Below are 20,944 nucleotides of genomic sequence, written 5' to 3' on the forward strand. Positions count from 1 at the left end.
GGAAAGGAAAGGAAAGGAACGAACGACTCCGGAAACGCGGTGTTATTTATCGAGCGATGGTCCACGAGCGAAACGCCTGAGCCAATATCGTTAGTGGCGCCGCGGATGTTGGTGCATGTGTAGCAAGTAGTCGGCGAAAGTATGGCCGCGATTACGAGCGGGTTCGGGAAGGAGTTGAGGGCCCCCGTCACGCGACGCGCCGCTTCATCTGTCAAAACATCGTTTCCCCGATCGTCCTGCCCGACATTTATCGCCGCACCAAACACGTGGACCTCCTCTCTCGTGGCGCCACGAGATCGCGAATCTGAAACCGCATGTCGCGGGACCAGAGTTTCGCGTTCCAATTTAAACGTCCTTCTGAGCAGAGAAGGAACGGAGAGAGGAGAGGAACGAGTCGAAACGGTAGAGCAAAAGGTGCATATACATATTATATATATATATATATATATATATATATATATATACACGGCCAACGCGTTGGAACGTACGAGAAAGAGTTCGTTTCTATACCTGAATATTTTTTACCCTCGGAGGCACTGACAGAAAGCGTTCCCGCCCACAAAAAGTAATCTCTCGCCCGGGCGCGGTGAAAGAGAGGAGAAAGGAGGAGGGAGAAGGAGAGCGCCACACCTGATTCATCAGCGTGGAATAAATCGAAAGACGTACGAGAGAAAGAAAGAAAGAAAGAAAGAAAGAAAGAAAGGAAACGAAACGAGCCACCGCGCGTACGTTTCGTTCCTTCCTCCTCTCGCGCTCCCCAACTCGGGCCTTTCCTCCCTGTGAGAAAAGATTCGTCGTTTCGTCGTTCTTCGTATCGTGGAACACCGAGAGCAACGTTTCCACGCGTTCGTCCGATTGGGGAACGAGTGGGGAACGAGCTCGGCGAGGAGCGTAGGTGTATACGACCGTCTCTCTTCTCGCGGCCGTCGGTCCCCTGGACTCGGTCCCAGGTACGCCCCGATCCTCGCCGTATATAAATTACCTTTTTAATTTCCCGCCAAGACAAATGATTTAATTTATTCTATCAATTATTGGCAAGAAACGAATAGATAGCGAGCCAAAAGGGGAGGGGGGACTTGTTTGGTTTTCATTTCGATTCATCCGTCGATACGTCCGTTCTTGTGTATCTTTTACCCATACCGTATTACTCGACGTATTTCTACTCCTCCTTCCCTCGCCAACACGATCGACCCTCTCCGCTATTCCACTATTCCTGATCCCCTCGATTCCCGAATTTCGTTCCTCGCTTTCGTTCGATTTACTCTCCAGAGAAGGAGAAAAAGAGAAAAGAAAAGGAAAGATAAAAGGAGTTCGAAAGGAGTCGCCCCCGATCGAAAATCGAGGCGAAACATCCGCGAAAACGAATGGACAAAAGAGAAGGGAAGAAAGTCGTGGAGACATATGCCTTGTGCCGGTAGACAGAGGCGAGACTCCTCTCCTTGAAACCGGTTCGACGTGTGTCCGGTCCAGGCTAGGTCAGTTATTCAAAAACTGAAATATCGCCTCATTAACGGCAGCTCGTTTGCGAACTCTCTCTCTCTCTCTCTCTCTCTCTCTCTCTCTCTCTCTCTCTCTCTCTCTCTCTCGGGAGAGCGAGAATACGCCGCGCCCCTTCCGTTTTGCTCCCTGGCCTCGGTCATCCCGGCTCTCGTAATTCCGTTTCTTCTCGGTGTACGCACAACCGACAATTACACCCGGCACACCTAGCGTGTAGACGTTTTTTCGACGCGACACACAGCTCGAAAATGCGAAAAGAAACGAAACGATCGCGTGTGTTGTTCACTCGCTCGAAGGGCGAGGGAAGAAGGCGGCACTTTTCTTCGCCTCGGTTACGAGCTTCCTTTCTCTTTTCTCTTTTCTCTTTTTTCACGAGTTGCAGTTTCAGAAACGGCAGAAGGGAGGGGAAGAAAGAAGAAGAAGAATCGTCGGCGCGAATACGAATAAAGCCAAGGACGACGCCGGTCGAATCGCTCGGAGGACTGCTTTTTCCCGCTCTCGAGTAGCGTACGATCGTAAGTATCGAAGGTTCCCGGCTCGAAAGGTAGGAATTTTCAGGAATTATCGTGGAAGGGAACGATCGACCGAATCGGGGTCTACCTCTCCCCTTCCCCTCTCCCCCCAACCAGGGAGATGAAAACCTCGTACCACGAGGGGGACTAGGAGGAGAGGGGACGTTGGTATACGCTCGACGAGAAAAAGTTCGATGAAGGGAATGTTTTATATATATATACGTACGTATTATATATTTCGCCCGATCTTTTCGAAATGATATTTCACGGCAATTTTAACGACCGGTCTCCGCTCGTCCCGGTGACTCGCGCCAACTCTGTTATCTCCGTAGACGTGAAGAGATTCGGTCAAGTCGTCGTCGTGTTGGTGGCAGGGGCTCCTCGCGGGCCCCGGCCGGTTCCGCGCCAATTAATCATCGTCCCGCGCGGTTAAGAGGCCAATTAAGCTCCGCTTTTGCAAGTCTGATTGTCCGTACGTGCGATCCATCGGCTTACACACGCGGTTCGCCTAGCCCGTTCGTGCTTTATCTATCGCTCGAATTAAAATGTACTTTATGGCTCGTGTCAGCCGATAGCGATCTTTCTCGTTTCTTTTCATCTCGCTCTCGCCTGTAACCGTGATCGAAACGACGATGCACTCTTTGTACGTACAATCGTCGAGAATCGTGAAAATATTCGAAAGATTTTTCGAAATCTCGAACGAAACGTGATATGTATATATGCGAAATTCGGGCGGGCTGTGGAACCGGATCGTAGATCGGGCGCAATTTCTTTTGGGTTAAACGGAAGAGAGCTCGGGTAACGAGCGACGTTGATAAATAGCGGACCGCTTGGAGAGAACTGGAGCCCTTGGTAATTACACGTCTATGCCCAGTGTGCCGATCGCACCTTTCCCAACCGACGCCCGGCGATCGGTAAATGTCCCAATAACTGCCACGATCCAACGACGCCTCTCTTCTTTATCGTCCAACATTCCATAAATCCTCGATATTTTCGAATGTCGATCTGGAATCGTCGCGACCTCGATTCGATTCGATCCGATCGTCGGGGGACGATTGCCTCCTTCCTTCCTTCCTTCCTTTCTTCCTTTCTTCCTTCCGTCCGTCCGAAGAGAGAAACATCGATACGATGCCGAAGCCGATCCGCAGCTGGATGTATCAACGTCGACGCTTAATAACACCTCGTTCTTCGAGGGTCGGGAACCGTAACGACGATCGTGAACGCCGCCAGGTAATTTGGCGCAATGATATAATTACACGTGTACGATGATCTCGATTGCCCCGTATCATAGAAATCGTAGACGGTCGAGACGGAAGAGTCGATTCCGTATCATCGATCCACGAAGAAGAAGAAGAAGAAGAAGAAAAAGAAGAAGAAGAAGAAGAAGAAGAAAAAAGAAGAAAAGAACGAAGCGCGAAGAAAGCAGAGAGAGAATGGCTGAAAAGAAAGCGGAGAAGAGGAGGAATCGGACAGAAGAAGGTGCGTGCAACACGCGAGCTGACCGCACGCGTGCAAAGATAGTTACGAAGAGTCGAGACGACGGCCCTCTGACGAGCAAACGCCTTCGACTTGGACTCGGACTTGCAACTACGACTCCCTTCGTACCTCGATCCGATGCTTTCGAAACGAAAAGCTTCCCTTCCAACGGTGTACGTATGTCGGCGGTACGCCTATCACGACGACAAAAGCGACGGGGCTATCCGTGCACGTATCCGCGTAACGTACGTTAGAGATATACGCCGGTACTGTACAGTACTTACCCAGGGATCGTTTCTCGTCGTGGGAGTCCGTGAGAGGGACTAGCGTTGATTGACGCGCGACGTTACGCCAAACTCGGCGGCACGCGAGCCGAGCAAACGGCCTCGATTGGTAGCGATTTCGCCTCGGTAACTGGCAAACAAACTCCTCGACTGCCGAGCTCCGGCTCGGGATAGACCCGAAGGGGGTGTACAGTCAGCTCCACGCGATCTCTTCCATTCTTCCGCTGCTCGCGGATCACCATCGCGCGAGGTGCGCGGTACGCGAGACCGCGCCGATTATAGGTGACTATCCTCCCCAGCTACCAGATTACTAGATTACGGTCGTTGGGACGAGAATGCAACGTCCACCGACGTTACTTGGAATGAGTGGCTTCGAGCCAAACCCATCCATCCGTCCGTGCGCTATTGGAAATTCCGATTTCTTCTCCGCCACGATTTTCACCATCCCCTCACGACCCTCTCTTCGAGGCATCGTTTCGTCCGTGGTACACGGATATGCCAACTCCTCCGTTTCTCGATTCGAAAACGAAACGGGAATCGTCTCACGCCACCGAACACGATTGGTCGCGGTTGGTGTTCCTGGTTCGAAGAGATAATCGGAAATCGGGGTCAGCCTCGCGAACGAGGGGAGGGGAAGGGAGGAAGGGAGGAGAAAAATTAGGCGGAGATGCTTCAGGGACGCGAGGAGTCGCGACGCATCGGGTTGGGTTGGGAAACGGCGAGCGAAACCAGACTTACCGGGGAGGTCTCGTGCGTCGTTTAATTACCGCGTGTAACGAGTTCGAGTGGTTGGCGTGGCGCGCACGAAACCTCTCTCGAGAAAGGGGTGCGATATGCCCGCCGACGTCGTCCACGAATCACTCGAAATTACCGAGTACTGTTACCACCCGTACCCCTTCCCCTCCCCCTTTTCGCGTCCCTCCCTCCCTCTCTCTCTCTCTTCCGCATCAACCCCTTGGCAGCCTACCTCCTGCCCCGGCAGGCAACCCCACCCCTCGCTCCGCCTTATCCAACCTTGGGCCACCTTTTCCGTACGCGTACCTACCGTTTCTACGCGCGCAACCGTTTCAATCCAGCCAGACGATCAGTGCAATTAGAAAAGCGAGCGAAAAAAGGGGTTTCGAAAACCGCCTCGAACGATCGTGCACGAACCGACCCGTGTCCCCTCAAAACTTTATATTATTTTTGTCGCGAAAGTAGAAGGCTCGTCTTGGGCGAATCTTGGGGACGGGAGAAGGTAGAGGGTCGAGCGTGTTAAGTAGGAGAAAAATGTTGAGTGGAAACGCCTCGATAGCGGTAGGTTGTCTTTTAGGAGATAGGGTCGGACTAGAAGGGTAGGCCTGGTTGATACGGCGAGGGTGGAGGGGAGAAGATACCCAGGGGTCTCCCTGCAGTCAGCTGTTTTAATGTGGGTCACCAGTTCCTACAAAAACGATCGATTTCCTTCCTGTCTGCAACTGCGAATTTCTATCTCCGTTAACGCGTGGCCAGCTGCGCGTAACTTCTTCCGAAACTTAGAACTTGGAAAGCGAACACGAGCATCCGCGTACGATCGAATACGATCTGGTTTCGCACCCTCTCGATCGATCACCTCGTGAACGCTCGTCCACTTTTCGTCGGGCCACCACCACCGTCGTCACTACCACCGATACGATCTGTACACGATCGCGATAGCGATCGAGAAACGTTGAAAGAAGCCGGATCTGCCGCTTAAAATATTCCATCCACTCCGCCATGATTTATGCCCGCGCGAACACAATGTGGAAAAATAAGAGGTCGGACGATGTCGGTGTAACAGATGGTCGGTGTCGATGTCGCGATTTCGAGCAAACGTTGCGCGCGTCGATCCTTCTCGATTCTTCGCAGCGGCAGGAAGATCGAATCTGCGAGAGGGGAGGCGAGGATCGAAGATTTTGAAAGTTTCGAGCGACGATCTTCGTGGAAAAGAAGGAAAAAGACGACTCTCTCTCTCTCTGTCGTCGTTGTTTACTCGAACCGAACAACGCTGGTGTGCACACGCTACTGGTAAGATATAAGCTGGAGGTACGCGCGCACATGGCGAATACATATTTATGTAGGAGGCGTAACTCGCGTCGCTCTAAGAACGCCAAGTTCCAACAAACTCACTGACCCGATAAAAAAGTCGAGAGTAGAACAGAAACTGCTCTTTTCCACTTTACGTGGGATTCTCGGCTCTTCGACTTAAAGGGAACGTTTTAATTTCGAGGAGAGGCGAAATAAGAAGAGGAAAATAAGAAGAAGTGGATTTATTAAAAAATATCTCGTTTTGAAATTTCCTCTCTCTTTCTCTCTCTTTCTGAGAAAGAAAATGATAAAAAATTGTTAATCTCTATCCAACAATCGTTTGTAAAGCGTTTATCTCTGAAATCCCCCTTCATTTATCATTAGAGTCCATTAAAAATCATAGAGTCGTAGTTACAAACCGTATCCTTCATCGTTTCAATTCCATATCTCTGCTATTCCTAACTTTCCATCTATCGCATCCACAGGAACGTTCCTTCCTTCTCGTTTTATCTGCGCCATTCTCTTTCTCTCTCTCTTTCTCTCTCTCTCTCTCTCTTCGCTTCCCATTAAATCTATTTTTAATTAAACTATTTTAAGTTAAATTAAACATTTCTTTCATTACGGGGCTTCGTAACAGCAATTAATGCCACGTCACGCCCATTTACCATCTCGTTGATTACTTTTCTATAGGCGCTACGTTATTGTGTGTATATAATACGAACAATTCCTTTCTATATATATTCTATATATATATATATATATTGTAACAAAGTTGATACGTAATAATAATATTTCTCATGATACCGCGTATTAAATTTAAATTGCGAAACGAAAGAATTCGTTATTGTATTTTATTACCTCCAAATACGGTATATTTATATACGTTTACCCATTTGCAATGAGCGAGAAACTTTCGCGAGAAGATGGTATATTTCAAATAAGATTTCGTCCAAAAAATGAACCGGCGATTCGATAGTTAGGCAGTTCAAGAGGAATCAAGAAGAAAGAAGGAACTTCGTCTTCAACTCTTTTACTTGTTGTCCGATTGCAAAATTCAGCAATTCACAGATGAAAATATATTTTCGTGTCGCTCGCGATCTCCACCCGCGAATTTTTCGATGGACGAAAAATACGAAGAGAAACGCGAATTGACGAGATAGGCGCGGGGATCGATGGAAACATCGCGGATAATCGAGACGGAAGAGAGACAAGGAGTGAAAACGGAACGGGAGCCTGGCGCCGTTTCGATACAATGCCGACCCTGAGATGACTTGCATTCGTATCGGGCTGGAGGAGAATCGGTGGATCCCAGCCACAGGCGGTTTCGTTCGACTTCCTCCTAACATCTCTTCCCCTTCCCCCTGCCAACCCACGTCTATGAATTCACGTAGTTCACGAGCAACGATTTCATCGTCTGCCGCGTTTATTATTAGATTCCATAGAGAATCGCCGTTGCCGAGGTTGCCGCGCGCGAGAACAATTTTTTCCGGCGAGAAAAATTCGAATACTTTTCACGAGTGATTCGTTAGTTCCGGGGAGGCGGAGGGGAAATTAAACGAATTGCTCTCGAACGGGTCTCGCGGATTGAACTGGAGGAGAGAAGAAAGGACGGAAAAGTTGGGAGGAAAAATAAAGGGGGAGGAAGGAAGTTGGATTAATCCTTCTTCTGTTTGTCTTTGCGTTAATTATCTAGAATTAAGAACGCTGCTTGTCGCGGAGCACAGGATTACTCCCTCGATTATTACTTATTGCGGATTATTAATTACCGGAGAATTACCGGACCTCGGCTGGTTGGGGTTCGAGCCTCGCGGAGAGTAGCTTGGAAAGAAAATCGTCTGTGCATAGAGGTATCCGATCTCGAGTCTGTTCTCGATGGAAGAATCCAATCGCTTCGTTCGTTAGAGAGGGAAGAAAAAGTTGAAGTAAGGGGGAAAAGGGAGAAACAAGGAAGCGGAGAAAGGAGATGGACGAAAAACTGTGACGAGATAAAAAGTATCTGTGTCAAAAGCAACCCCTCCCCGGACAATAATAGAAGCCCTTAAAAACGTAAAGCTGGCTAGCGGGCCAGTTGAGCGCGCGTGGGTTATGAAACCGAAAAAGGGAGGGAAAAAAAAGGTAAAAACGGTGAGCGGCCGAGGCAGCTGCCGTATTCGATACAATCGGATAAGTTCTTTGCGGAAGATAAATGGAAGAACGCATTCGAGGTTCGATGGAAAACGCGAAAATCTTCTCTTCTTCTTCTTCCTCCTCCTCTTCTTCGATTCGTTCGAGTATCCGCGGCCAGGATTCCACCGCCTCTTCCTCCTTTCCTCTCCGCTTCGATTTGGAAATCGTACTCTACTTTCCATACGAGGCGTGTGCACGCGCTTAACTCGAAAGCGCGTATATATATTTAATCGCGTATCCAGACTCGAGACGCGATTGTGCATAAGCACACGGCAACAACGAGAGTAGTCGGGAGGAGGCGAGCCAAGGAAATAAATATTAATAACGATGCTTCCTCCCCAACTGTGCCCCCAACCACCCTCCTCCCGCCGCCTCCCTCTCTTTCCCTTCTTCGCCGCTATATTCTTTTCGATCTCTCCTCCTCCTCCTCCTCCTCCCACTCGCGCTCTCCTTTCTTCCCCCGATGCAACTATGTGTCTACGTCCTCTCCTCTCCTCTCCTCTCCTCTCGCCCTCCCCCTCTCTCCCCGTTAGTCTCTCCGAGTGCGCGTCTGTGCATTGTTAGGGCCATTACGGGAGCCAATTAATCTATGCACAATTTTATAATTAAACGGCTAATAGCGCATAGAATTATAGTCCAGGGCCGCGCGCACTCCCACGTATCCTGCTCCGTTCGTGGGTTACGCGTACGCGTACGCGAGAAAGACATTTAAGGTAAGAGGAAAGAAGAGAGAAACGAGGAAATCTCTCGTTCGTGCGCGCCAATTCTTATCGCGATCGCGAACGCTTACTCGTTCACTCGCTCCATTCCTCTCTCTCTCTCTCTCTCTCTCTCTTCCCCGTTTCGATCGAACGCAACGCAACGCAACGCAACGCAACGCAACTCGAATCGAACTTTCCACGGCTCTCGAAGAATCGGTCGAAGAAATTGACGAGAGAGAGAGAAAGAGAGAGGATAATTGGCCGGCTCGTTAGCGTAGACGTAGCATCAATTAGCCGCGTAACGTTATCGAGGAAGAGAGGAATCGGTCGTCGTTTGGGACGCGAGCGCGGAATCAGGGACAAAGCTGTTGACCATTCTTCCTTCTCGCGTGGGCGTTGTTCGATCCCGATCCTTGAAGCGGAGAAGAGGAGTCGGGCTGCCCGTTCCGGAGGGGAGGCAGACGCAAGCCGAAGCCGATGGTGGACGCCTCGACAACGAGGAAGCGGGCATTGGAGCGCACCCGGTGCCCGGCAATAAACCGCAAGAAAAATCCCCCTGAATTATCGGTGCGGTTCTCTGTGCATGGTGTTGCACGGATGGCGATAGAGGCGCGCTTGGCCACGGGCGGAGTGGAGGCCGTGTTGTAACCGGCCGCGCTCGGACGCGACGCTCCATCGATGGCTCCATCGGTGTGTTGCCGCGCTGTTACCACCGCCGTGCATTATCAGAATGTAACGACGTCAGCGGTACACGCGGACCACCCCGGACCGCACACACGAGAACCATACCGCGGTCTCTTAATCATCCGATTTTTCCTGGCGATCCTCCCTCGCCGCTTCCCTCCCCTCGCCTCTCCTCTCCTCTCCTCTCCTCGTTTTTCCAATCGATTTTCGAACCGCGTGTTTCGTCCAACCACCTTTACTCCCCTTGCTCGTTACGAAAATATATGAATATTATACGTATAATTGCGTGGACTTTTTGAAGGAAGAGAGATGTTTCTAGCATTTTTCAACGTTTCGTGGAGATAAAATAGAAAGGATATATTTTTCCACTCAGAGATTTCAAATGTTGAGAGAGAGAGAGAGAGAGAGAGAGAGAGAGAGAGAGCGAAGGGTTGTCGCGCACGAGCCGACGGCTCGGCCAACTCTGTTCTCCTCGCTACGACTCGGATTATTCGGATCCCTGTTCCCTACGGCTCTCTCTTTCCTCCCGTTTCCTCTCTCGCTCTCTCCTTCGATCACCCGTCTCCGTTCCCTCCGCAGGCCATCCCTCGGCCCTCTTTCTCCTTCGCCCTCTCTCTGTGTCGCGCTGAATCCGTTTCCGTTGCGACTGCCACTGCGCGCCGCCTCACCGGGATACTATTGTCCCTCGACTCGATCGCCTCGCCGGCCAATCGACCCCATCCACCCCCTGATAAATCGAGCCGAGCGTCGCGATCCTCGCGAGACGGTGACGTAGCGTGGTGGATGGAGTCGGGTGGAAAAATCGTGGCGGGATGTGGGAGGGCGGGGGAGGGGTGTGAAGTCGGGGACAATAATTTCCCCACGATAACGACGGATCCCCTCGTTCCGTTTACCATTCCGTTTCGTCTGCCGTCTCTCTGACTCGTGGGTGGGGTAAGCTTGTACTACAGCCACTTCTCTCTGTCTGCTCGGTGTGGGGACGATTCATTCAGAGAAACTGCCGTGAAAGGGACACCTGTTGGCACGGAGGCCCGTTGACAATTCCAGATACAAGGGCACGCGTGCCTTTTCCCTCCTTTGGTTCGAACGCAATCGAACGAACGGAAAGAAATTCGAGGCGGAAGGAGAAAGGAAGAACGAAAGGGCGTGAAAAGTGTTAAGAGGAGACGGGAGGAGAGAGGAGGGGGGGATTAAAATATTTTTTGGTCGACCGGTAGCACGGGGTAAGGAACGTAGCTGGGCGAAGATAAAGTGCTGCCCAGAGGCGACACCGGGCGTTATTAATACACGCGAGGATCGTAGCTTCCGTTCTCTCTCTCTCTCTCTCTCTCTCCCGTAAAAGAATGTACAAAAAGCGAGGACGGGCAAACAAACGGTTGTTGGCTCTATCCGGATCATCGTTATCGCGGCGAGTTATCGTCGAGAGGTATACGTACGCGCGTACGTAGCGTGAGACCGAAGCGACAAAGGAACGCGAGATCGGTTCGAAACGAAGCGAGGGTGGGGGGGGAGTATCGAGCGCGCGATCGATTTCTCGCCTTCGTTATCGGTTCTCCCCCTTTTCAATGGTAAACACGCGAAGAGAAGAGAATAGCGCGAATCGTGCGCGCTACCGTTACCGTCCGCTTACCTGGCCGTGGTGCAGTCCCTGTAGAGTATGTCGAAGTCCTTGCAGCTGAGCAGCTTGCATCGATTGACGCCTGGCTGGATGGCTCCGAGTCCACGCAGAATCCTAACCTGTTCGACATTGCACACCAACGGCACTATATCGAGCCTCTTGAGCTTGGTGTAGACGGTGTGCAGGCCGCCAACGAGGTGTTTGAGAAACAGCTCGAACGCCTGCGGCAAGCAGAGCATCGTGTCCCCGGCGATGATGAACGCGGCCACCTTTTGCCCGCGGTAATCGACCAGCTTGCACTCGTTCGCCGTTGGATCGCTGGTGCTGATCGGCGGAGGGCTGTTGTACGATCTCGGAGGTAGAACAGCGTGATGGGCGGCCATCAGCTCGAGCGGCGAGCCGTGATGACCGCTCAGCATGCCGCCCAGTTGTCCCAACAGTCCCAGGCCCGGTGGCGGTAGGCCCGGCATACGGGGCACCATGCCTGGCGGTGCGCCGGGTGCTCCTCCGGCGGAAAGAGGCGGAGGACTCAACGGAAGTCCTTGAGGTGGCGAGCCCCTGGTTGGCGATCCCGGCGTGGGAACGCCGCGGTGCTGCTGCTGCTGCGATTGTTGCTCGCGGATCTGGTCCCGCGGATGAGGCTGTTGGTGGGACGCCGGTGCCTGATGCTGGGACCCGTGAAGCTGTTGCTGAGCCTGCTGGGCCGACGGGCTGTGCGGATGTTTCGGACTGCCGGTTACGGGGCTGGCGCGGCTGCTGTGATCAGAAGCGCTATCCATCGCTCCGTGATCCATCGACGTGTCCCTTCGTCGACGACCGCGTTCCTTCCGATCCTTCTTCCTCTCTTCCCTTTTCCTTCCTCTCCTCTCCTCTCCTTCTCCTTCTCCACCTCCTCCTCCTCCACCTGCGCCTCCTCGTTTTTTTTATCCTATATCGCTCCTCGTCCTGTATCGTTCGTTTCTCTCGCCACGTGGACAGACGGGAGCAACTCGGGGTAACTCGGGGCACCGGTCAACGCATGCTATCGGATCGATCTCTTCCTCTTCTCTTCGGGGCGACGAAGTTTCTGACTCGTTCGGCTGCCGAAACCAGCCGACGAGGAAAATCCCGTCGATCCAGGATTGATCGATCGGCCGAGTCGTTGGCGAGAGCTGTCTCACTGTCGTCACTCGTCGGGTAAACTGTTGTCGCGTCTCACGGAGTACGTTGGACCGTGTACGTACGTAACAAATTCACTGTGCACAACCACTGCAACAACCGTGTCCATGTCAATTGGCCGTTGTCACACGATCTCGACCTCTTCGGCTTCGTTCTCGTTCCGGACAGGTCCCCGTTCCGCGTGATGCTGGTTCGCTTTGGTCGAGGAGCAGCCGAGCTGCTCCTCGTTCGACGATTCACCAACCACGATTTTTTCCCTCTCCGACGCGCGAACTCTCCTGTTCTCACCACCAACCAAACTTTCCTTCACACGGCTACTCTGTCGTATTATTACCGTTTTACGAGCAGAACGCGAGAAACAACGCGTTCGCGTATCGTCGACGCGAGAAAAACGCGAAGAACGATGCGGGAATAGGATCGACGCGCGACACGCACGACCACCACGACCAACACCGAACGGCGATAAAGATAATGTCGCGACGATAGGGAACCGCGACAACGATGTCAACGAACACAAGGAACGGCGATGACGATCGACGACAACGGCGGCAAGAACGGCGGCAAGAACGGCAGCAACAGCGGCGGCGGCGGCGGCGGCGGCGGCGGCGGCGACGACGACGACGGCGACGGCGACGACGACGACGACGGCGACGACGACGACGACGACGGCGAAAGCAGCTGCGGCTGCGGCGGTAACTCGCAGGGACGCGCGTCGCTCGTTCTCAAAGTGGCAAACGCTCTCTCGGTCGAGTCGGGAGTATTTCCCTACCCAGTCACAGATGTAATAAATAAAAACATCAGTGGGAGCTCGAGGAACGGGGAGGATGGGCGTTCTGTGCGCGCAACCGACTATCCGGTTGGCGGAGCCACCGGGGTGGCAGTTCTCCCTATTGGACGGTAACCTCGTACCGTCGACGCCTTTCGAACCTTCCCTCGGCTGGTGGCGGGACGAGCGAGCGTTCCCCACTACGAGGCAACCTCTGCCACCGACGACGCGACGCGCACCGACGATGCCGACCGGGACGATTCCGGGGGCGACTAACACACGGAGACATCCAGACGCAGACGCGAGTCTCGACAAGACAGTACGATTCGAACCTACCGCCGATCTACGCGCTACGAGTGGGGATTTCTTCTTTTTCCTCGCGACCTCTCTCCGCCACCCTGCGCTCCCCCTCCCTCTCCCCCTCCCTCTCCCTCTCTCTCCCTCTCTCTCCCTCTCTCTCGCCTCGCCTCGCCTCGCCTCGCTCGCTCGCTCGCTCGCTCGCTCGCCTCTCCTCCCCTACAGTCAGCCGTGTTGCTCCTCGCCGCGCCTCACCTAAACCTAACCTCCCCCTAGCGCGCCAACCCACCCCACCGTTCCTTGTCGCGTTTCGGCTCTTCCCTTCTCCTTTCTTCTCTTCCACTTTTTCCTTCCTTCTGCGCGATATACATACCTCCCCTCCCTTCCTTTTTCTTTCTTCTCTTCCGTTCACCACTCGTTTTTCCCCCTTTCGTTTACCGACCACCACCCTCTCTTCGCTTTCTTCGTACACTTTTCTCCCTCGCCTTCTTCTTCTTCTTCTTTCCATTCTCTTCTCTTCTTTTCTCTTCTCTTCTCTTCTTTTCGCGCCCTCTTTCTTTTTTTTTTTTTTCTCTTTCTTTTTTGCTTTCTTTCTTTCTTCCTTTATTTCTCTTTTCTCACGCACACGCGTCCCACTCTGTTTCCAACGAACGCGACCTCTCTCTCTCTCTCTCTCTTCTTCCTTCCTACCTATCTACCTACCTACCTATCTACCTACCTACCTACCTACCTACCTACCTACCTCCCTCCCTTTCTTCTTCCAGCTTCTCCTCCCACTTTGGCTTACGGCTTATACGCTCTCTCCGACTCGCGCTCTCTCGCGGCAGTAGTCTCCACCTCGTTTCCTCTTTCGCACCCGTCCTATTCTCCTTTGCTCCCCCCCGCCGCCTCTCTCTCCCTCTCCCACCGTTCCGTTTTCATGCCCAACCGTCTCTCTCTCAGGTTTCTCCCCGTGTTCCTCGGCTCTCTGTCCGTGTACGACGAAGAATGTCGCCGGCGTTCGAATCGATCGGTCGGTCTCCGCGCGCGCGGGGGGTCCCCCCTTCCGGAACTCGTATCCTCTCCTCCTCCACCTCCTCCTCTCCCCCTCCCCCGTAGAGAAAGAGCCTCCTCCTCCTCCTCCTCTGCCACCTTCTTCTTCTCCGTTCCCTCGTTCGGATCTCCTCTACCATATTCGCCATCAGCATTACACGAGCGCACTTATTTCTTCTGTAGGTAACTCGGCTCGCTTCCTCGCGATCTCTCTCGCTGCCTCCTCGACCACCCTCTTCCGCCCCTCTGCCCGCCACCCCTCCTTCGACCAACTACCTCTCCCCCCCCTCCACCTCCTCCTCCTCCTCTTCCACCTCCTCTTCCACCCCCTCAACCTTCGCTGCCACCGCTCCTCCCCCTCCCCCTCCTCCACCTCCTCCTCCTCCACGGCGGCATACGCGATATATACCATATACCCGACACTCTCCACGGCTCTCGGTAAGCTTCGAGTATGAGTGCTTAATATCTTTGTACCATACCCGAACCGTCCGTATTCGCCGATGCCTCTTACGTCCGAACTTTCGCCTCGAGCCTCTCCTCTCTCTCTCTCTTTCTCGTTCGCTAATTTCCACCGCCATTTATTCCTATAGTACGCGCCCCGTCAAAAACTTCTATTTTCACTGTACGCGATTGCATCGTGTTCAAAATACGTATATATAACACGTATATATATATTCGAAATTTGAATTGAAGTTATATCTACTGTCTATAACATAAGGTGGATAAAGAGATATCCCAGATAATTGAATTGTTGTTTCTAGATCCGTGTGTAATCCATATGTACGAGGTAATCGTGAAACCTCGCAAATGTTGCAACGTATCTTAGAAAAACGATGAAGACGTTAAGAGGGACAAGTATTTCTGAAATCGATAGGCGCGAAACGAGACGAATTAAGAATCGAGAAACTGGAAGGACTACTGCTGCTAACGTTAAGTATGGTAAAAGGTGAGAATGGAAGAGCTGTCGAGATGCGTGAGGAAAAAAGGAAGGGAGAGGGGGGAGAAGCATCGTCCAGCCTTTTTCCACCGGTCAACCCCCGATCAGTCCTCATCAGCCTGGTGACCCAGATCGAACGAGGAAAGACCCTCCTCGTTTGTTACGATATATATATATATATATATACGTAACAAGCTTCGCACGCGTATTCCTCCACCGCAGCTGATCCCTTGACCTCGTGCAACCCCAAACGAAACGAGACCCCCTGGGCCTAACGTTCATTGACCACTCGTTTCAGAGAGTTTCGATCTTCTTCCATTTTTCCAATGGAATCTCTTCTTTTAAATACCTTCGTTCCATTTCCTTCAAATTTCAACAATTTCGATCGAACCATCGTCGTCGTTGACGACGATAATTCGTGTCTTTCTCGCCGCGAATCTGAACAAAAGAGATAGATTCTGAAGAGAGGGAAAGATTCGTGAAAAGAAGAAGGGAGTAGGGATATCGGTTTGCATGGACGATAAAGCGATCGTATGCGGCGAAAAGGCGATCGATCGCGAGATCCAAGAGTCCCTCGTCCGGAGGAAGGTCGAGGATCGGTAGGGGACCGATGTTTGCCACGAACCAAACCACGTCCAATTAGTGGAATTAATACCGGTTGGCTTTGGGGGAGCTAATGCCTCTGTGTGCATACCTACGGGTATGCACGTCGATGACTGCACTTTCCTTCGTGCGTAATGAAGGACAATCCCGTCGGTTGGGCCGAGGCAGAGCCCGATGCATTCGCTCGTCCAAGCAACCGCTACCTCCTCTTGTTTTGCGGTCACGAGAAAATATCTCGAGCCCACGAGATTACGACTTTGAGCGTGGCCCGTGGACTAACGGATCTTCGTGTCTTTCTCGGCCAACCCCCCAACGACGTCCAATCTATAATTCGCAATTCGTTGTTTCGTCGTCCTCGAAAAAACAAATCGATACGAAAATCGTCTCCTTCCTCTTCTCGTTCTTCGCTCGAGGAAAAAAGTTCTTGGGAAAAATTTTTTTCCCTCGAATCGCGGTAAAATTAAGTACACGTTCGTCGGGGGAAAGGGAAACGACGATCGTGGACAGACGGATTTTCAGGCAAGTCGGGTGAGTATGATACGCATTGTTCGAGCGTTCACTGGGAGTGCGGCTAGCAGCGTTCCTGTTACTGCTCATTGGCCACCCTGCACGGGAGAATTGCGCGAAGCGCAAGCAGAGAGAAACACGCCTCTCTTTGTCTTTCTCTCTCTCTCTCTCTCTCTCTCTCTCTCTCTCTCTCTCTCTCTCTCTCCGTGCATAGCGTTGTTACGTAACCCTCGTCATTGTTTGCGCGTCGTCGTCACAGAACTGTAACAGAGCGTACGGCAAAAAGGAGGGTAACGTGTAACGTTGGGATAAGAGAGGGAGAAAAAAGCGCGAATTTTTGTCGAAAGAGCATGCATAGAAGGAAGGTATTCCGCGCCAACCAACCGGACACGCGTCAGAAGGACTTCACTGCACCGGAAGCGTCGCTCTTCTCCGTTTCTTTGTCCCGAGCTTCTCTGTCCCGTGTATTTACCATAACCCGCGACACGGATTTTTGTCCAGCTTATTTTTTTTTTTTTTTTTTTTTTTTTGCCTCCGTTATCCTATCTCCATTAGTCGCGTTACCTAGCGTAAAAAAAAAAAAAGAGAGAGGAAGAAGAAAGAAAGAAAGAAAGAAAAGGAAGAGAAGGATCGATGCTCGTGTACAACGTATTTATATCGTGGAGTCGGATCGAAGCTAGCGATCGTCTTCTTTGCCGTCTTGTCCGTCGCTTCGATCGCTCGACGGTGTTTCCGCTTCTCTCTCTCTCTCTCTCTCTCTCTCCATTTTCCTCCTTCGTATTTCGTACCGCCCCGTCTTTTTTTATCCCTCGTCGTTTCGATTCGTCACCGATATACGTGTATATCGAAGGCAAAAGGGAACATCGATCGAATTAACGTAATTACTCGTTCGTGCAAGATACGCGCGCGTCGTGGCAAAACAGGCGTCAAAGTCGATCGAGAGTCACGAAAGAGCGGGAATTTTACAAAACGTTAATTGCGCGCGGTTTATATATATATATATATATATAGAGAGAGAGAGAGAGAGAGAGGACGCGGCATGGCACAGAGAGGTGGCCGGGCACGAGAGAGAAAAATCAAGAGCTAAAATAATGGATTTTGAGGCGGGATGAAAAACGACGGTAATTTTTCTGGACACGTACGCCACCGTTCGGTTTTTCAGCGCGGCTTACGCGCAACTAATTACCCATATGCCACGTGTTATTATAAATAGCCAATCGTTACCGACACAGCCGCATCCGCGATTCGCCCATAATGGCGTGTTATCGGATAAATAAAACGGATAGCCACGGGAGGGTGCGCTCCGATTATGCATCGACGCCTCTCCCGTGAGCGTATGTACCTACTCTCTGGCCACCCGTACTGTTTTCCCAACCAACGACCAGCTTTTATTTCTCGTCGACTTTAATCCGCACGCTGACGGCAACGCCGATCACTTTTATTCGTTATACGACGCTCTCGATTCTCGCTCCCTTTGAATATCTGCTCGGCGAAACGAGGATGCCTTCCATAAAAAGGGGGGAAATTATTAAGAAAAGCGACGAAAAAGTCGATACCGCTTAACTTCGAAATTTCAATTTTTTTCAATCTTCCGTCTTTCCCTTTTTTTTTTTTTGTTTCTTTTTCTCTCTCTCTTTCTTTCTCCCCCCTCCCCCCTATAATAATGATAAACGAAATTTCTTGAAACTCGTAACAAATCCACGCGTTTCGATAAGATAAGAATAAACTTCTACGATGGATTTTTCTTTTTACTCTTAATTTAAAAGCAACGAGCGAGGGGGGATTGGACAAAATATATCTAATAGCTTCCTACGCATCCGCATGGATGACGCGTTGGTCCGCCATGATATTCAAACTAAACGCATTAGAAAGCTCATTTAAATATAACACAATGCACGGAGCGGTCCATGGGCGCACGGTATCATTGGTCGGTCGGAATAATTCTGTCCAAAAACGGTCGGGCCGAATATTGTCGAAACACTTTGCCGATTCTTCCATTCACGGTGCAAAACTGATTAGCGCATGCCACTCGACGGGATGACTTGCGGTATTCCAGGTTTGGTTAACGGCTAAACCGAAAACGTCATTCGATTCGCAAGCGGTATGGCGTTGGTTAATCGCGGGGCTCGGCCCTTCTCTCTCTCTCCCCCTCTCTCCCTCTCTCCCTCTCCCCACGTCAATACTTTTCCACGGCGAACGCGCGACGCAAGACAATCACGTCGACACCCGGTGATGGATGTCCTCGCTGCTCAAAATACCCCCCTCAGTTTTCCCGCCAATAAAGCCCATTGTAAATGCGAACTATTCGAAATATTAGAGCGGCAACGGCGATTACCGGCCGTTCAGTCATCGCTTCTGACGCACCGTAATCCTTTCCATCTTCCTCCGCGTCCTTTTTTCCTCTCCCGCCGCCGCTCACCGCCTCGCCACCAACTCTCGCCGACACGGCCTAAGTCCGCATCATCCCCGAATCTCCCTTTCCCCCCCCCCCTCTCTCTCTCTCTCTCTCTCTCTCTCTCTATCCTTAGCCCGATCGTCGATCGACTTCCTTGGCCCGTCAGGTAAGGAAAAGGGAAAAAGTTTCCGATCGAATGTCGAAACATCCTGGTGACAGCATATCTATTATTACACGGCAAAGGTTGTCCCTCTATCCGCCGCTGACAATCCGACGTGCCTCGTGCTCAATGAACAGCGTAACAATACTATTTCAGCAACCGCGGCCAAGAAGACAAGACCGAGTCCGATGGCTGTGCCGTACCAACGTGGAACGGTAACGAACCACCTCCCTGTCACATCTCGTTATCAACCCGAACTCCTTCGCCTCGTTTATAATGGGGGAAATCTCCCCTCCCTCCCCCCTACCGCACGAGATTGCGTTTCTTTTTTTTCTCGAATCACACTCTATACGCGAATACGAAGTATATGGGAATATTATCCATCGATCGTTCAACGATTCTGTGAACGTTGACCAATGATTTTTCGATCGGCTCCGTTCGGTTTCCGTTCATCCTCGACGAGAGATACGACGAGAGGAAGATTGGATTCGGTCGCATTCCTCCGGGACTAGGCGAGCATCGAAAAGCTTAAATAGATAGGATTACTCGCGATTCGAAATTTATTTACACCGGCCTTAATCCCTATTATAGCCGCACGCGTAGCCCGAGGAAATGGCCGAGCAATTTCGGATTTCGACTGCCGAGAGATGATGGATCGCCGTTTCGTAGGCCCGCTCTGATGATACGCTCGCAGATGTAACCTCCGCACCCTTTTCGGGACGAGACCACTTGCCGGTGATTATCGATTAAACGCATGCACATCGCCTCGATTCTCTCGCCCTGCCACCGCTTTCCTTCTAGCTCCCCTCCCCACTCCCCTTCTCTTACTTTCCCTCCTTTCCTTCCCTTCCTCGGTTTCCATTCTCTCTCTCTCTCTCTCTCTCTTTCTCTCTCTCGACATCTGGAACTCGTGACGAAATTAATCTCTCTCTTTCTCCTCACCTCGCCTCGTACGCCTCGAAACAACCAAAGTTTCCAGTTTAAGGGATAAAAGGCGATTCGATTGTCGAGAGGTCGAGTGGCAAGTTCGCGATCGCGAAAAGCAGACGTTGCGAGCCCGAGGTATGGTTTCAGTATGAAACTTAGATATTGTCTCGCGCCCTGTAACGAGCAATCTCGATAGGATTAAAACGTTGTTTACCGGAACAGAAAGCCGGGAGTTTGGGTTTACTTGGCGTAGTCGACACAGGCGCATCCTGGCGGCCTCGGCTTCCCGGCCAATGCATACGTTTACAGGAACGCGTTGTGTTCTACTCTTCCCTCCCTCCCGTTTAACTTCTCTCGTTACGCGAGTTACTCGAACCGGCCGGTCTATCGAACTTGCCGATAAAAATTAACATCCATATAGCAGAGTCGACGGTAAGCCACTCGAGCGAGCATTCGACGACTTCCGGAAATGTCTAACATATGTTGCCACTTCAGATAATCCAATGCTTTTACAATAATCTAATCAGCATCGCGGAACGAGAAATACGTTTGAACGATCAAATCTACTACGGTTCCCTTAAATGCATTTCGACCCGAGCTATCAAAGATAATGTAACTTGCTTACTCTTCACCCGGTTATACATCTGTCGCACATGCTTCGTCGATTTCGTGTACGAAAATTTCGATCGGGATTTCTCTTTGATTTCGAGGGAAACGATTGCGTCGCATCGCCGTCCCGGATAAATAATAATAGATGCGAGTTCGAGTGCACGATACGCGACGAGGGACGAAACATTTTTTAACGAAAAGAATGGTAGGAAGTGGTGAAACGAGTCGACTAGGGTGGGTAGGTAGGTAGCTTCGTAAGAATTTTGTTGGAAAGCTGAAAGTCAGACGAGCAAGTTAGAATACGCCTGAGGTGGTACAAGCTCCTTCGACTTTATAAATAATAAATTCGCGTGAAAACAGAGAGACAAAGAGGAGAGAAAAGGAAGAAACCAGTATGGAGGAGACACAATGTAAAGGGGGAGAGAGAGAGAGAGAGAGAGAAAGAGAGAGCGTTGTAAAATAAGATACGATGGCGAGGGAGGTTAGAAAGAGATAGAGAAAAAAAGAGAGACAGAGACAAGTAATAATAAAGAGCAAGCAGTAAGAGCAGCGAAGTGACGTCCTGTGTCGCGGAGTCATAAACTGGGCCC

The 20,944-nt window shown here is 51.3% G+C and overlaps 1 protein-coding gene across 4 annotated transcripts in view; it reads right to left on the bottom strand.

Moving 5' to 3' along the window:
- LOC122720066 (dachshund homolog 2) overlaps positions 1–12,840 on the bottom strand; it is a 136,573-nt gene extending 123,733 nt beyond the window's left edge. For all 4 annotated transcript variants that reach the window (XM_043946509.1, XM_043946510.1, XM_043946511.1 and 1 more), the window contains exon 1: positions 10,976–12,840. In XM_043946509.1, the coding sequence (XP_043802444.1) occupies positions 10,976–11,757 (782 nt within the window). In that variant the 5' untranslated portion in view covers positions 11,758–12,840. The remainder of the gene's footprint in view (positions 1–10,975) is intronic.
- Positions 12,841–20,944: the final 8,104 nt, after the last annotated feature.

Source organism: Apis laboriosa, unplaced genomic scaffold (assembly GCF_014066325.1).
Source record: "Apis laboriosa isolate Shangri-la unplaced genomic scaffold, ASM1406632v1 scaffold9_cov152, whole genome shotgun sequence".
Taxonomy (NCBI): domain Eukaryota; kingdom Metazoa; phylum Arthropoda; class Insecta; order Hymenoptera; family Apidae; genus Apis; species Apis laboriosa.